Consider the following 17,509-nt stretch of genomic DNA (forward strand, 5'->3'; position numbering starts at 1 on the left):
CCTTGTCCTTCCGGCAGCCTGGAGTGAGCAAACGGCAGTACAAACTCAAGGTGTGACCAGGTGGGTAGTGGAGACATGAGCCAAAGTCTGTGCAGGTTGTGCGGATGTGCCAGAGCTGCTCCATGGGCGCTAAACCTGCAAGAGCTGTTGCACAGCAGGACAGATGCGAGCCAGGAATTGCTCCCTGCAGTGAATCGATCCCTTTAGCAGGAGAGTTGCATCCTTTGTTGTCTTGGAATGGAAGCCTTTGTGGTTTGTCCTGTCTTTAGACAGGGATGCTCACAGGCTTTTCTGTGAACTTTGCTGTGCAGCATACAGCTGAATGTGATTTACATTCTGCTAAGAGACCACTGTGTTCGCAGGAACTTCTCAGTACCTTAATCATATTTGCCAAGTGTCCACGATGCGTGGAAATAAGGAATGACAGGGTGATTTCTTATGGCAAACTTGGCACCTAGGCTACTTTCCTTCTGCTGTTTTTGAGCTTCTTGGTATGGACTCTTCAGATGTCCTTTATTAGGTCTCCAACTTCTTACAAAAAACTATTCTTCTGCCCCTCAATTAAAAGTGAGCCTAAGTTGTCTCTAAGAATGCTAAATATGGAAGGGTCAAGGTGTGTGTGGGGGAAGAGGTTCCATCCCTTCCCTCCAGTAATCTTTCTTCTTTTGGTCCTTCTGTAAAGTGTCTCTGTACATACATCACTATCTCTACTAAACAGTGAAAACAAGTCTTGTCACCTAAGCAAAAGCCTAGTTTTTAGTTAGCTTTTGGCTAAGTAAAGCCAAAATTTTCACGTTAGAATTGTAAACAACATTTCAAGTGAGCGGCATTCATTTTCAGTAATACACTTGTGTAGTCTCACCCTTCAAATACAGCACTGAAAAAAATAGAGTGGGAAACCCCTGCAAATAGCTAAAGTGCACTGGTATAGTATTACATGTAGATGTAACGTATTACAAAAGAACACTGAAGGACGTGTACACATTTCTTATATAATGAAGTCAAAAAATACCAACTGATAATTCAAGTAGTTGTTATCACTGATTAAAGTGCTATATATTGATTGAATAACCTGGAAAGAGATTACTTGGTCCTTGGGAAAGAAACCGTCCAGGAGCAGCAGGCCCTGAAGCATTTATGAAGCCCTTGGCCAGCCTGCTGATTGCTTCCCAAGAACCAGGGGCGGCAGGCTGTTGCTGGGTAAGGATGCGTCCTGGTTTTGGCTGGGATAGAGTTAGTTTTCTTTCCAGTGGTTGCTGTTTCTTCAGATTTGGTATGAAAGGAATGTCAATAATGCATATTGTTTTAGTTATTGCTAAGTGATGTTTATACTAGTCAAGGACCTTTTTTCAGCTTCCCATAGAAGCTGAGAAGGAGCCTAGAGAGAACAACAGTACGGCCAGTGGAATATTCCATACCATAGATGTCATGCTCTGTATATAAATGGGGGTTGACCGGGGTGAAGGGGGGAATCCATGCTCTCTGCTTGGGTTGGGCTGGGCAACTGAATTACTGGGCGGTGAGAGCGACTTGTGTCTTGTGTATTCTTTTACCACTATTATTATTATTTTTAATTTCCTTTTTGGTTATTGTTCTATTAAACTGTCTTTATCTCAACCCATGAGGTTGATTTTTTTCCCCTTTTCCCCTACTTTTCTCTCTTTTCTCCCTACCCTTCTCGGGGTGGAGGAAGGGAATGGCTGAGAGCTTGTGTGGTCTTAGTTGCTGGCTGAGGTTAAACCACGACGGGATGTCCTGCCCTTTCATCACTAAGGTGTAGGTTTTCTGGTAGTTACACAGATCTTGCAGTGGTGCATTTTTGTCTCTCTTTTTCTATTTTTTTTTTTTTTTTTAACATAGGTGGCTCACATGACAAAAAGCGAGATCTGTCTTCAGGACACTGCATTTATTGGGCCAGGACTTCTGTTTTTGGACCAGTACTTCAACAGTTTCATTGATGAATATATTGTTCTATGGATAGCACTGGTAAGCGTTTCGTTTTATACTTTTCATTTAGAGCGTACTTAAAGGAAGAGATTGAGAACTGGCCCTGTCATTCTGCTCTGCCATTTCTGACTTGCTCAGATTTCGGCTGTCAGAGTGGAGGGGGTGCCAGGATGACGTGTAAACATGTATTTTGGGAGCTGACTGGCTTTCCTTGGAACAGAGACGCAAAAGGAATTTACAGATCTCTCTTGTAATTATGCTTTAGTTGAGGTGACTTGTTCATTCTGCTAACTGCAGGCTAACCACCTTTGTTTATCAGACTTTGTAAGTGTTTAATGCTGTTTGGTTTTGGGGCCTGTTTGTGGGTCTTTTTTTCTTAAATAGATCACTCTGTAAGTCAAAATTATTTTTAAACTTGTCGCTTGGATAGATTGGTTAAAGTTCAAATGAATTTGTAGTAGGGACAATTTTAAAAAATACTTGTTTGTTTGTTTGGTTGGTTGGTTTTTAACCTGTTCTGTTTTGTTCTTTTGAAGTTCATATCCTTGTTTGATATGCTGAGATATGCCACTGGTGTATGCCTACAGATTGCTGCTCATCTTCATATACATGTCTTCAGAATTTCATCTCATCAAGCTCCTGAACAGGTTCAAAACCATAATGACTGATTAAATAGGTCAAGGACAAGAGGAGAAGCAGTTAGGGGAATTCTGAATGAAGCAGCCTCTCATTTTTGGGAAGACAGATTAAGCTTTTCAAGAAAATAGTTCTATGAGGAAGGTCACTCTATCCCAGATAGTACCAGATGTTAGAATTACTAAATATAAAGTCCTACAGATTCTATTGTGATCAATACATTTGAATCAGGATGTATTTCCCCCTGTGTTCTAGACACTGCAGCTGTTATTTCATACCATGAACATCACATTTGAAACTTTTGCCATTTCCTGTTAGGTAACCTTAATTCTGCACTTCTGGTCTGGTGAATGTAGACTGCAAACCAAGGTGCTACAAACCAGAATTCAAAGTGCAATCTCACTTTCCCTAGACCAAGCGACTAAGATAGTGTTAGTTTCTAAAGTCTTCTTGGAACTGCTGTGAAGTGGTAGTCAGAGGTATCAATGAATACAGTACTGCACTAAGACTGGTAAAATGAGGCATCCATGAGGTAAAACTACTCGTTAATCCCTGTGCTGGTATTTCTAAAGAACAAGCTACTGGATGAAGGAGGTATAGCTCAGGAAAATCTTCTTCTATTTCAAAATACTGTTCTTGAGTGCCTTTAGGATTCATGCATTCTCTAGTATCTAAGTATATAACCTACTGTTACTAAATACAATTGTAGCTTGTATTTTCTTTCAAGGCCAGTTTCTGGTTTTGTGGTCATAATAAGGTTTGCCTCATTGTACTCATTATCTAGACTATAGGTAGTTGCGTACTTCAAGGACACTGACTTTACCTACCCCAACTTGTATCTGTGAAACTGCACAAGTGAATGACAAAGCTCTTTGATAAAATGACTGTGACTGTTTGTGACAATGCAACCCACCCATATGTAATTCCCTCTGAAGTATGTTTGCTGTCGCTGTGTTCGTCTACCTTATTATCTATCTATCTAGTCTGTCTTGGAACTGGCACTGTACTTTATCCAAACAAAACTGTACGGAACTAAACTCTAATGTACAGTAAAATTCTCCCAAACAGAAAGTCAGGCCCACTATCAGCCTTTCTCTTTCTTTTAGAACAGGCCCACTGACTAACATAACACACCTAGCTAAAGGGCTGCTGTTGTCATTAAAGAAAAGTTGAATAGAAGTGGCTTATTATCTGTACAAGCAAATCATGTCTTGTACACAAACCCTCTAAGCTTAACCTCCTTTAAAGAGGTTCTATTTGAATATGATTTTTGTAAAAAGCTGTTGAATGTTTCTGTCTGTTACCACTTTCAGTTACTGATATATAGCTGAGCTGTGAGTTTATGAAGTCCTTCGTGAACTGTACAATAAAGAATGCTACGGTTTGTTTTAAAAATATTACCACTGCAGCTTCCTCGCTGCCCATTAATTCAAAATGACTTCCTGGAGTGTTCAAGGAACTTTAAAAGTGGAGTATTGTCTGCTAAAATTGGGGGGAATAAAAATCCCATCTACGACACTCCTGCCTAAGAAGGATATACTGATATGCTTGAGGGATAACTGTAACAGTTACTGCCAAGGACTATCACTCTGAATAATACCAATTCCAAATGAATCCTACTGCTCCTGTTTGAGGCTGGGAAAGACACAGCATCTATACCTGACCTTAGCCTGAACCCAGGCCACGGGCAAATAAGAGAGAAGATGGTAAAGACCATTTCAGTTTGTTTGAATACTGTAAAAAAGTTACCTGACCCATGAAGAGACATAGGCAACTTTAAATTTTAGAGTGAGAAGGTTTGATTCCCCAGAATGCTCAAAAGCGTGTCATATGGTAGTAGGTATGAGTAGTTTAAAGGGTATGATTGAGGTATGTGGATGATAAGAAACTAATGCAGAAATCAGTCAGAAAACCAGAAATGTGAGGCAATACTAACAAATAAAACCAGAAACGCGAGGCAATACTAACAAGTAACCTAGTATTGAAGATAGGAAGCAAAAACTGTTAACTGCATTTCATAGCATCATCTAATCATCCTTTGAGGGCAGAGATTCAGCAGCACTGTTACAAATTAGCATAGTTACCTGTTAGCCACCAGAGCCCCGTATGGCCTCATACATCACTCTAGCAATGTAACTTCTGTGTCTGCCCCTTCCCTGAGTCCTAGGAGACACAGAACAAAACGAGCTCCATACCAGTTGCTTGTTCAATTTTACTTGCAACCTCATAGCTGAAGCATCTGTAAGTTAGCTATCAGTAATCTGGCTCCCAGAACTGGAGAACCATCATCAAATTACTTGATTCTCAAATAAAAATGCTAGTAAGCTGAGGAGAAGAATCTGTATGGAATGGTTTTGAAATACATTGTTAAGAAAACATCACATTTGTGTGTGTGGGTGCATGGATGGTTTTTGTGTTATCTACTGTTGCATTAAATCTAAGTGTTAAATATGTTAGGAACTACCCAAGTTGTACAAGTGGATATTCAGGTGTAATGGTCTTCTGTAAAAACAAACTGCATGCAAGCTAAGACAATTGTTTAAGTTATGCTGATTGACTGTAATGAGATAAATGCTTTATCCTTAAAACTTAGGCCTCCCTAAATTGCTAGTCATTTGGAATTGCAAAAAGTAATATTCCATCTCAAAGGCTTATACTAACTTGTATGAAATAAATGAACTAAATTACTTCTAGCAGTGGTTCTACAAGAACTATATACCCCAAAATGCATAATGTTTAATTATGCTTACTTGAGCAGATGTCATGTAAAGCTGTGATACTCAGCTCACCATTCAACTAAAGAAACCTGCTTTTTGGAGAAATTATGCCAGCTCATAAATTTCTTACTAGTACGAAGATATTACAATGCCTAGCCTAACAAGAGAGTTAACAAAATTTACTTTATTTACCGTAATACACATCATTAAACAATCTTACATGAGCTATGTCATACTCTGTGAACTTCTATAACTGCTGATATGTCATCAGACTAAATTTTGAAACTATGAAAGTCTGCAGCTTGTGAAAAATGCTTCTATTTGCACAATGTACCTAAAGGCCTAAAGTTACTATGTAAAATCTGGGTAATGCATTTTTCATTAATTGTTACCTTTTGGCATTATAAAAAGTGAAACAATTTAAACAGTCCAATGCTATTGAAAGTGAGTATTAAGTAGTTTTAAGATTAATTGAACAGACAGTAAATGGTTTGGGGTCTATACTTCCCCCCTCAAAGTAATAAATTTACAAATATATGTTCTTACAACATTATCAGACACAAGATTAGAACAATCCATGAAAGCATTTCATAGGAACTTTAAAACATTTAAATCTTAACATACTTCTCTAAGGCTAATGCCTATACTTGTATCATGTTACTTAGGTACAAGTTGTTTCTCCATTGAGCCATCAGAATAACATGGACTGAAGAGACTTGCGAACGGTTGCCATCTCCTGCTGTTGCTGTTACAAGAAAAGGAGATAATACTGAACAAATGCCATATCACTATGATTCCTTTGAGCTAATTAAATAAACGTGAAATGACTTTTTTATAGAATGTTCTATTTTTGCATTTAACTAACTTCTTCATAGATCTGATACTTACGGTGTCCATCATAATCTTCTTCTGCAACAGAGCCATTTCTTTGCGAAGTTCACTTTGAGCACCAGCTAGAAGATTTTCATTGCTCTTCTCCAGCTCTTCCATGCTCTGGAGTTAAGGATAACCTTAATTCAGAACTGTTTAATGTCAAAGGGTTCATTTAAAAGGAACAAAATTATTTAGACTACAGTTTAATTTTTACAGCAGCAGTGGTCATTGATAATTGATGAGTTTTCTCACAAACTTGACAGACAAATCACACAGGACTTCTTACTCCAGTTTACGTTCCTGGTTAAACAATATGGACCCTGTGAAGGGAACAGTCCCCTCCACTCAGCATCTGTGAGGTCTCAGGTAGTTAATCCTGCGTATCAGTAAAGGTAAGAGTTCTACAAAAAAAAGACTAAACAGACCATCTGTCAGGAATGATAGGGGTTTAATATTACGACAAACTTGGAGACTTGAAGTAAGGACTATTAAACCCATTAAACTTCCTTCTCTGTGCACACTTCTGCCCAAATAAGCCAAGTAAAGCTTGCTGGTTATCTTCCCTTTTGTACATACGATTATGCCTAAATGTATGTATGTATGTAGTTGTATTTTCCTTGACTTGTATTAAGCTTATTTGAGTCTTGATTTCTACCTTTTGATCTTCTTTGAGGAGAAGAAAATCAAAGTAATACTTGACCTTCTGATCGTTTTTTCATCTTTGATGAAGACATTTTTGACATTTTGGAACAGTTATTATTTATTAATGCTTCTGTAATAGCCTCTGTAAATTTTGACTATCTTAAACTAAGAGTTGCTGTATTTCAGATTTATTTTTCAAAGCTATCAAAAAACAACCCATATCCTAACTAACTGAAATTTCAAAAAGGGACCAGTTATGAAATTACTTGAACAGAAATTAAGGTTTGTCAGAAACTGACAGACTTGAATCTGCACCATGTACCAGTATATACTGGGGGCCACACAGCTGGAAAGCAGCTTGGCAGAAAAGGACCTGGGGGTCCTGGTGGACACCCAAGTTGAACATGAGCCAGCAGTGTGCCCTTGCAGCAAAGGCAGCTAATGGTGTCCTAGGCTGCATTAGAAGTGTTGCCAGCAGGTCTTTCCATTCTACTCAGCACTGGTGAGACCACACCTGGAGTGCCATGTCCAGTTCCACACTCCTCAATACAAGAGACATGGACACAATGGATAGAGAGCCCAATGAAGGGCCACGAAGATGATTAAGGGACAGGAGCATTTCTCTTATGAGAAAAGCCTGAACTGAGACTGTTCAGCCTGGAGAAGAGAAGGCTCAGGGAAGATCTTACCTATATACATAAATATCTGAAGAGAGAGGTGCAAAGAAGATTGAGCAAGGCTCTTGAGGTGTGCATTGACAGGACCAGAGGCAATGGGCAGAAGCTGAAAACATCGGAGGTTCCCTCTGATCATCAAGGAAACACTTTTTTACTGTGAGGGTAACTGACCATTGGAACAGGCTGCCCAGAGAATGCTGTGGATTCTCCATCCTTGGAAATATTCAAAAGCCATCTGGACATGAGTCATGGGCAGCCGACTCTAGGTAGCCCTGCTGTACCAGATGACCTGCAAACTCAGCTCTCCAGTGATTCTGTGGTACCATGCCTCTGCATTCATTACAAAACCAATCATTTAGGATACTTTCATTTTTCCTCACAGTTTAGCTTTCTAATACCTTACTTAGAAAAACTGGGGGAAGGAAATTTGGGAATAAAGTGTCTTGTTCTTAGTGTAAAATGACAGGGAAAACTTTTCTTTTAACCGTAAGTCAAATTTTTGAGTAGTTGTAGTCAATCATTTTTGTTTGCTGTCTAGTATGTTAACTACTTTGTTTACAAAACACAAACCAAAACACACCACAGTTGATCAGTATGAATCATGTGTTTAAAATACAGTATCTCTGTAAGCACTGTCCAAAAAAAATGGTGTTTGTAGGGACTCCCAGCAAATACAAAAATTATGCAAAAAGCAACAGGAAAGTTAAACAGGACTGATCTGGGCCTGTTTTCACCATAAAAAATTATTTTGTTCAGATTCTTCCTGTTGATGTTTTAGTGAATGCTTACCTTGAATACCAGGTTACAGAAAGGAAAACCCTTTCTAATGAACATGGCTTAGGAAGACATGAAAGGAGTTCTAACGGGGCAATTTTAAGGGAATTACAGTTGGTTTTCTTTAATGGTCACTTTCCTTACATTAAGCAGCAATAGCTAGAAAAATTAATGACAGAAAAACATTGGTATCTAGTTCTCACTATGGGGGATGCACTTGCCAGCAGTCATAAAAGCGGTAAATTGCAGCCTAAGATGCATTTTTAATAGATTGTTGAGTTTCACGTTTTAAATACATACCAAAAATCTAAGGGAATAATTAAGAGAAAATCCTGATGTTTTAACTGACCTATATAACTTTTAAACTGGTACAAAACTGTGTTCTGTTTAGAAAGTATGCTCTGAGGGTTGTGGTTAAATATTTGAAACAGGCCAATGAGATCCCTACGAGAACAAATTTAACTAAATCATTTATTAAACAGATGCAGTCTTACCGTAAGCATGTATAGAGAGAACAAACCATGTTCTTAACAAGTGAGGGAAAGATACTAGCATGAATATTCATGCCAGGCTGTTTCTTCCCCTAAGTGAACCTTAAATCTCTGTATTTCATACATCTCTGTATTTCATAGAAGTTGAATGAATACAGCTTGCTTAAATGATGTGATGAGGATGAGCTGCCTTCTAAGAAGAAAATTTACTGTACCTTTGAAAATTGCTCATAGAGTTGCTTAATGGTTTTCAGTCTCTGACTTTGAACTATTCTTGCCTGTTGAAAAACTTTTTGTTGCTGACGAAACATATTCTGAAGCAGAAGCAAAAGAAAAAAATAATCACATTAGTTAACCAGAAGCGCTTGGGCAGCAACACTATTGTCATTAATCAGAATCAGAAATTCTGTCTTCACTGGAAATCTGCGTCTTGTAATGTAGATCTCTGCCTGGAGACTTATCCTTGTTCTTATTAATGAAAGAAGGACTGAAGACTGGATTATGCCCTGGGTCGCTTCCTGAGGTCCCTTCCAACCTGAATTATCCCTATGAGATCCTATGAGAATTGCTATCCAACACAGTTCTCGACAGTATCTCAGGGAAACGTGGGAAAAGCAAGACTTGTAAATGTGTTGGGAGTACAAATACAGCAACATCATGTGATTATATTCCCTTGTATAGCTCCTGTCCCCTTTCAGTGGTCAAATTCTCATATATTTATTATATACAGGCATATTTCTACGCAATGCATGCTAAAAGACAACTACTTTCCTTTACTCCTTTGTTCCCTGAACTCAGACTATGGATGCACAGAAACAGCACACATCCTTCTTCTCCATAAACGGTCTTGGCTTTTCCCAAGTCATACGCTGGCCTAGGGCATCGCTTATTGCCATTTATAAACTTGCAATGAAGTTTATAAATGCACCCCTCTTCACTTTAAAATATATCCCCAAACTTAAACATGTACAGTTTGACAGCCACCAAACCTGAATGAAATTTTTTTAATCACGAGGCAAACAATCCTATGTTTCTTTAAACTGCATAAAGTGTTTTTACATTTCTTGAGTGTCTAAATGACAATATTCCCTCCTTGTGAAAACGCTGCGAAACTCGTGCCATGCTGGAAACCCACCGCTAGTTTTTCTTCCTGCTCCTCTGCTTTCTGCACATCTACATCCCATTGCTGAAATAAAGTCAGGAACTGCTGGGAGAACTCATGATTGAGCTTCTGCCTATAAACAGACACTAGCTGTAAGTATGACAAACGCTACAAAGAATTACAAGGAAAGCTAAGGTTCAACACACGCATGGAGTAGAATAAAAGGAGCTGGCATGGATAAAGAAAGAGGCTGTGTTTACATTGGTCCCTAACTGAATACTCAGTGTTTTGAAAAACTTAACACACACGCACACTCTTTCTGAGTGAATGTGGATTATATACATATAAGGAGACAGCACTCACAAAACTCAGGTTAAAAAAAATTACATCAACTTCTAACTGTCAGGTTTTCTGAGATTTACTATGTTTTTCTAACTTGACTACAGATTTTGGCTTTAACACAAGGGGTTTACAATGAAAAATTGATTAGCTCATCCGTTAGTTCATTATGGTCTAATTTGTCTATGTAAACTTAAGTTTTGTAAGTGCAAGTTTCAAATATATATATATATAAAAAAACACCAAGACAATTGCAAGTATTTCTGATTTTCAGTTTTTAGCTGTCTCGTTTTTCAGTTTCCTCTAGCAATCAGATGTAGTAATGAAATATGCCTTAAGAGGCAACAGTAATATTACATAGGGTGAAAATTGCTTAAAATGTGAAAATGAAAATTACTTTCTAAACCAGAATGGTATAAAAATTTTACTGAACATTTTTCAGTTTTCAAGTAGAAACATTTTCAAGTAGAAAATTCCACCGAAGTGGAAAAAATAAAAATATTTGTTTAAAAGACAAAAATATCATCAAGGGTCATTTTCGATAAAGATAAAACAAAAGTAAAACCAACTCTTCAAGGTACCTTGCTCTCAAAATTCCAAATCTCAAGTTTCTCCATTCAAAAGAGAGAGCACTATGCTAAACTATTACGATCAGTTTAACCAAGTGGACACAAGTGGAGGCAGCAGAAACGGAGGACCTGAGCAGGTATTTAACTAGTGGAAACACTACTTGCTACTTAACTGCAAGAAGATGGACCAACTATCCGCAGGTCTGAAAAACAAGGGTAAATGTTACCTTTGCTCCTGCTGTGTTTTCCAAACATGTTCAATCTTCTGGTTACTGGTTTTGAGTGAGGCTTTTGTATACATTTCTAATCTTTTCCTCTTAGCCAAGAGAGCCTTGTTGATGTCAGCTAAAAATCAAAGAACATTCAGAAATTAAGCATACCAAGATACATTGTGCTTTTTATTAAAAATGCTGGTGAGTTATGCTTTGGAGAAATGAACGAGTCATGCTTGAATGGAAAAAATTAATGGGATCTGGGCTCCTGGCTGCTGTGTTCAGAGCGTCCCTCAACCTGCTTTTGATACCGGTGTGAGTGCTGTTTCCCTAAGCCCCCATACACCCTAACTGACACCTGGCCTCTTGGGGTTCCAACTGCTCACTGACCAGCCCCACCAACTACTCCAGCATCTGCTTTGAGTCCCACCTCTCTCAAGGGCCAGACCAAATAAGACCTATCATGATGTCACTCAGCTTTAGCTTCTTTAACCTGGAGAAGACTGAGAGGGGATCTCATCAATGCTTATAAATATCTAAAGGACAGGTGGCAAGAGTATGGGGCCAGACTCTTTTCAGTGGTGCCCAGTGACAGGACAAGGGGCAACGGGCACAAACTGGAACACAGGAAATTCCATCTCAACATGAGGAGAAACTTCTTTACTTTGAGGGTGACAGAGCACTGAAACAGGCTGCCCAGTGAGGTTTTGGAGTCTCATTCTCTGGAGATATTCAAAACCCGCCTGGATGCGTTCCTGTGCAATCTGCTCTAGGTGACCCTGCTTTGACAGGGAGGTTGGACTAGCTGATTTCCAGAGGTCCCTTCCAACCCCTACCATTCTGTGATTCTTTCATTTTGGGCAGGATGGTAGTGGGTATGGTGTCAGACTGGCCCTGAGCAGACACACAGAGTAAACTGAAACTGTCCAGCGGTTTTAACTCAGGGTAGCTGCACTGCTGCCAATAGGCATATTTAAATTGGTTCCTTACACACTGTTGTCATATGTTCCCCTACTGATTCTTATGGTCCAACATGCACTTCTAATGTACCATCCGTACAATAAGTACATATTTAGGCTTGGAACACTGGAAGCACTATGCAATCAGTTCACACTGTGTATCTTCAAACATTGTATTTGGACATCTCACAGTCTGTAAATTTTCCATTCAAAGCAAGAGATACCTTGCACAAACCTGACTGAGTGCAGACATCTTGGTCTTTTCACTAGTATCTAATGATGTTTTAATCACACCATCAAAATCCTCACTAGTTCAGCTGCATGACTGCAGTGCCAGCTCAGAGTTTCCAGACCTTCAAGGAATTTAGTTATGCTGACACTTTTTATTTTTTTTCTAGAAAAACCACAAATTTCAGAGTAATATTCAAATTACTTGTATTTCAGAAAGAAAGGTATGTGATTACTATCACTGTGAACATAATGAATGAATGACAAACTATTTTTCATACTTCAGAGAGACTACGTACTTTTAAAATAAAAGTATTTAAGTTACTATAAGCTAGTATGCGTGTTTCACTTTAATTTACATTTGTAGATTTAACAAACAAATCACAGCATAAGGTTAATACAGCAATTTCTTTTCCTTCTCACTGTAGATTTCAGTAAACATCTGTCAAACCTCTCTAATTTGCTAAGGCATCTGCCCCTGCTAATGCCAAACCTATTATTTCTGAGCAATCAGCATCCTCTCTCTGATCCATTCATTTTCCTTCCTTCTTCTATTCTATTTTTGAGTCTTTAAGCAATCCTTGCCTTTTAACATTGAAATCCTCCTCCTATCTAGATTGCTAGATCTACAACAGCATTCTAATACGTACCTTAACAGCAGAAAGTCTTCCATTGAACTCCTCTTTCACCTTAAGATTTACATGCAGGTAATGACTATGTACAGCATTTTCTTATACAAATAATCAAACTATTAACCAGCTACTGAGTATGTAATCATAGAATCACAGAATGGTTTGGGTTGGAAGGGACCTTAAAGATCATCTAGTTCCAACCCCCCTGCCATGGGCAGGGACACGTCCTACTAGACCAGGTTGCTCAAAGCCCCATCCAGCCTGGCCTTGAACACTTCCAGGGATGGGGCATCCACAACCTCTCTGGGCAACCTGTTCCAGTGCCTCACCACCCTCACAGTAAAGAGTTTCTTCATAATACCCGATCTAAATCTACACTCCTTTAGTTTGAAACCATTACCCCTTGTCCTGTCATTACACTCCCTGATAAAGAGTCCCTCCCCATCCTTCCTGTAGGCCCTCTTCAGGTCCTGGAAGGCTGCTATAAGGTCTCCTTGGACCCTTCCCTTCTCCAGGCTCAACAGCCCCAACTCTCTCAGTCTGTCCTCATAGCATAGGTGCTCCAGCCCTCTGATCATCTTCGTGGCCCTGTGCTGGACCTGTTCCAACAGGAATTGCCAGTAATACTGGCATTAAGATGGTTTCCCTTCTTTCCACAGATTTTTGATGCTTTGTTATGCTGTGATGTGTATTATAAATTTTTTACAAGTGAAATGTGTTTTTTCGCTAACCTGTCAGCTCTCTAGTTGAGAGAAATTTAACTGTAAGTAAAGAAATTTAACTATAAGTAAAGCCATCCGAGGATCTGATTATGACTAAACTAAATCCAAGGAGGTGACGTGCATAAATCTCTCATCAGTAGATCACTGCCATAATTTACCCTCATTCTTCAGCTCTTCTAGAAACCTATACGCTTCTTCCTGACTCCTGAAATTCTCTTTTCTCCTCATTCCTTGTTCTCTAGATTTCTGACGGTGCAGTCTACTCTCTAGCTCATTCTCTATCGCAACTACAATCTCCCTTCAAAATTCCTTGTCTAGAATTAGAACTATTTTTCTATTTAACTGCTTATATTAACATTTACACACCCCAAATTTCTCACTCACTCAAGTCTTGCAATCCCTAGTCTCTTCTACGTCATTGTAACAAAAAATTGAGCAAGAACAACGCCTAACTCATATTGTCCCTTTTCTCTACAATATAATCACCACCTCGTAAACTTCACCTTAAAACTGAAATCAATAATCAAAAGCACTCATGCATCTTTCCCTTTTTCCTTTGTAATTACCGACACTAATACTTACATCTCACTTCATATGCACTTACTCCCTTCTCTTCTTTCCCTTTGCTCTACTTAGATACAGCTTTTTTCTGAAAACTGTCTTTTTGCAGAAATGCTGAAAAATGCTAAAGACTGCTCATTTTATGTAAATCTTGAAAGTTATTTTACAGTAAAGAGTTACTGCCAATTCTGCAACTTAAAAATTGTTTTTTAATTTATTAGAATGTAGACATACTTACCTCCAAATCTTTCCAGCATATTCTGTACTTCGCCCCTAGAAAAGTGTTTAAAACTTTTATTTGCCCATTTTCTGACTTTAGAATAAGACGTGTTGTATATGCTTAAAACTAATTTCATTCATGTGCCTATTACTTGTAAGCAGTGACAGAGCTGCTACTGTTCTACAAGATAAAAAATAGCTCTCCTCCTGTGAGAGGTCTCTTCTTTAGACTAATTTGCTGGTTTTTAAAAAATTTACTAGAATCTATTAACTTACTCCCCAGTAAAAAGGCAGTATTAGGAATTAAAAGGTCCTGAGTGAGGGAGGATGGTAAATAAAATTAATCATTACCTACACAAAAAGAAAACACAAAAGGTATTTGGAATATCAAATGAAAACATGTCCATCACAGTCAGCATGACTGGCACAGTAAGAAAAATCCAAGACAAATAATATCAGTGTTGTTTTTACAACACTTTTAAGATGCTAACATCAGTGTGTAAGGCAGTGGTACAATAGCTGACAAGTCCAAAAAGAGACATGGTGGGTAAAGAAAATGTTTATCTTGTTTTTGTATCATCGTCTTCACAGGATATCACTTTTTATTTTTTTAACTCTTCAAAAAAGAAAGAAAAAAACCCATATCTTCAACTCAACAGCTATAATCGTGCTAAAAGCTATTTCAGCATACACTTTTTTATTACATTTACACTGACCATAAATATTGAATTTTATAAGATTTATCTGTAAAAAGAATTTATTTTTCATGCAGTAGTTGGATCATCTAAAGTACTGTTAATATCCCCAAGCAACTAAGATCAAAGGGGAAAAAAATGAAATTATCAAAAGTTTAGGATAAAACTTTTGAAAGAAACAAGAATTTTAAGAACTCACACAAATATATCAAATTTTTATTGATGTTCAAAAATATCTACAAAGAAACTGCAGAATTACTCATTTTAAAAAGTTAAGTTTGTTTTTTTTATCTACAACTACTGTATTATTGCCACCTCATTTTTTAGTCAAATACTAAAAAAAAAACAAATCACCAAGCAAAACAAGCATAGTGAAAAAACAAAATCAGTATCTATTTAAGACTTGCTTATTTTGGAAAAAAAAAAAACAAAACCAGAAAACCCTAACCTTACCCCACATCATCTGGAACCACCTGAGTAGTCACCAACGGCCTTTTCTTTCCATGCTTGTCCATTACTGGTGTTTCACCTTAAAACAAATTTCAAAAAGATTTACAAAAATACCTTATATTTTGTGGGGCTCTTTTGAATCATTAAAAGTGTAATTACTTTTCTGTAAAGCCACTTCTCTGAACATGTCTCATGGGTCTTGCTTCCCATCCATAGCACATGCAGCTCCTAAAACTTTGAATCGGGAGTTGACAGATGGTGGTGAATTACTCTGCAAGGCTAGATTTGAGCTGGCACTGCCTTGAGTTCCGCAACCAGTTTTAGTTTCTCTGTCCACTAATACACAATTACTCCCAACTCACAATATAACAATCATCAGAAAGGTAATCTAAAAATTGAAAAAGCCCAATCTGTAAGAATTTAATTTTACTGTGAAATCAGTACTGAAATTGTGTGCTCTGACCTTTAAAAAAGCAAAATCAAGAACAAATATGTATATTCTTTCCAAAAAGTAAAAATCCTTGGCTGTCAGACTTCTATTAACTGGGGGAAAGGGGGGATTTAGTCTGAACAAATGAAGAAGGGGTGAAATTAAGAGAAAGAAACCCAGAGATAACTGCTGAAAGACAAAAATCCAGAAACGGAGTTACATCAAATTTTACAAAAAAGTATCGTGATGAATGAGCACTGCATTTTTAAGCGAAGTCCACTTTTTTTATGACACTTCCCCAAAATTAAACAAGAATCCCTTGGTTGACTTCCTTTCTTTTTTCCTCAGCTTCTTGTGCTTCTTCCTCTTTCTTATCTTCTGTTCAGATTTAAGTACTCTTAACCCTGCAAGCATTAAGACTCCAACTACCCTACCCCACTCAGATCTCCATACAAGCAAGCAGAGCTCTTCTGTTCTGTCCTGATCTCACAACGTTATATGCAGCCAGGTGACAGAAAGATATGGCATTAAAATAAGGTAACAAAATCACGTAACAAAATCCTACCCTATTAAAGACTCCACCTATAATTTTAAGACATAATAGTGCATTATACAGTGCTATTCTATTGTGTTCTCTTCTCTTACCAATCAGAATTATACAATAGGAGGCTATCATCTGTCACAAACATTAAGAAACATGCTTACTCAAACACTAATGTGGAAGCGTCTTCAATTCTATTCATAGTCAGAAATATTATCAGCTTCACTTTAAAAAAAATAATTTTAAAAAAATCATATAAGCACCTTCTCTAATATCTTCCTCTGATCCACTCAGCTCTTTTCTTTCCTCCTGAAAGTCATAGGCAGGTATGGCTTCATCGTCCTGTGCTGGTTTACCAGCTTTTACTGCATGCTTTCTTCCCGATGGTGCCATAATGAGATATTCTTCCTACTGAAATGGTATGTTTTATTTGTCACATAACTTTCCTCACAATACTTTGAAGATAAATATGTTTTCATGCTTACATTGACCTGTTACAGACACTGCTGTAACAGTCTCCACCTGTAAGGGTATTCAACCAGTCAAACTGTTTTAGTTTTGAGGTAATCCACAGGATTACCTATCAGTGTTTTTCAAAAACAGAGTAAAAAAAATACCTGGGCTAGTAGGTACACACTTGATTCTGCTGAAAAACAAGGAAGTAAATTATGCACTTTCTTAAAATGCCTGCCTGCTGGGTTTCCATAATGTTGTTACGTATTTTGTCATATCCAGTATGACATTCCCCAAAACCGATGCCAATATTCTATTTTACAAAATACAGAAATTATAAACCATAAAGAACAAGCTGATTCTACAAGCCATCCCACACTAGACAAACAAATACACACACAGAGGCCATTTTTAAAAATCCTGTGACACTTCCACTTTCTGAATTATCTTTATTTTTAGCTCTTATGCCTCTGCATTCTCTCATGTAACTAATGCAGTTTCTCTGTTTCACAAATACACTGTCCTCTTAAAAAACAGTACTCATTTCCTTATTTCAGTAATGCTAACATTTATATATTCTGTATGTTTTTAAAAATATTCAAGGAGTAAAGTATCTATTTAGAAGGAAAAGAGCATAGTT

At 37.8% G+C, this 17,509-nt stretch overlaps 2 protein-coding genes across 3 annotated transcripts in view; one reads left to right on the top strand and one right to left on the bottom strand.

Annotated features, from left to right (window-relative positions):
* CHPT1 (choline phosphotransferase 1) overlaps window positions 1-6,872 on the top strand; it is a 25,635-nt gene extending 18,763 nt beyond the window's left edge. Inside the window, exons 7-9 of one of the 2 annotated variants that reach the window (XM_054216443.1) lie at window positions 1,861-1,986; window positions 2,484-2,594; window positions 5,966-6,872. In XM_054216443.1, the coding sequence (XP_054072418.1) occupies window positions 1,861-1,986; window positions 2,484-2,594; window positions 5,966-6,010 (282 nt within the window). In that variant the 3' untranslated portion in view covers window positions 6,011-6,872. The remainder of the gene's footprint in view (window positions 1-1,860; window positions 1,987-2,483; window positions 2,595-5,965) is intronic. The other variant, XM_054216452.1, reaches the window with a different exon arrangement.
* On the bottom strand, window positions 5,992-17,082 carry SYCP3 (synaptonemal complex protein 3). Its single transcript, XM_054216461.1, has 8 exons — window positions 16,680-17,082; window positions 15,449-15,524; window positions 14,320-14,354; window positions 10,995-11,112; window positions 9,893-9,992; window positions 8,973-9,071; window positions 6,189-6,293; window positions 5,992-6,045 (listed from the first exon to the last, which is right to left on the bottom strand). Exons 1-8 carry the CDS (start codon window positions 16,807-16,809, stop codon window positions 5,992-5,994), a joined length of 717 nt encoding a protein of 238 aa, XP_054072436.1. The 5' UTR covers window positions 16,810-17,082.
* Window positions 17,083-17,509: the final 427 nt, after the last annotated feature.

Source organism: Rissa tridactyla, chromosome 1 (genome assembly GCF_028500815.1).
Source record: "Rissa tridactyla isolate bRisTri1 chromosome 1, bRisTri1.patW.cur.20221130, whole genome shotgun sequence".
Taxonomy (NCBI): Eukaryota; Metazoa; Chordata; class Aves; order Charadriiformes; family Laridae; genus Rissa; species Rissa tridactyla.

Excerpts from the sequence above, each read along its gene's own strand:
- SYCP3 (XM_054216461.1), bottom strand. The coding sequence starts at position 16,809 with ATGGCACCATCGGGAAGAAAGCATGCAGTAAAAGCTGGTAAACCAGCA. Across the intron at positions 14,355-15,448 it reads GTGGTTCCAGATGATGTGGG|GGGCGAAGTACAGAATATGC; the intron begins GTAAGGTTAGGG and ends ACACTTTTCTAG. Across the intron at positions 11,113-14,319 it reads TATGCTGGAAAGATTTGGAG|CTGACATCAACAAGGCTCTC; the intron begins GTAAGTATGTCT and ends TTTGATTTTTAG.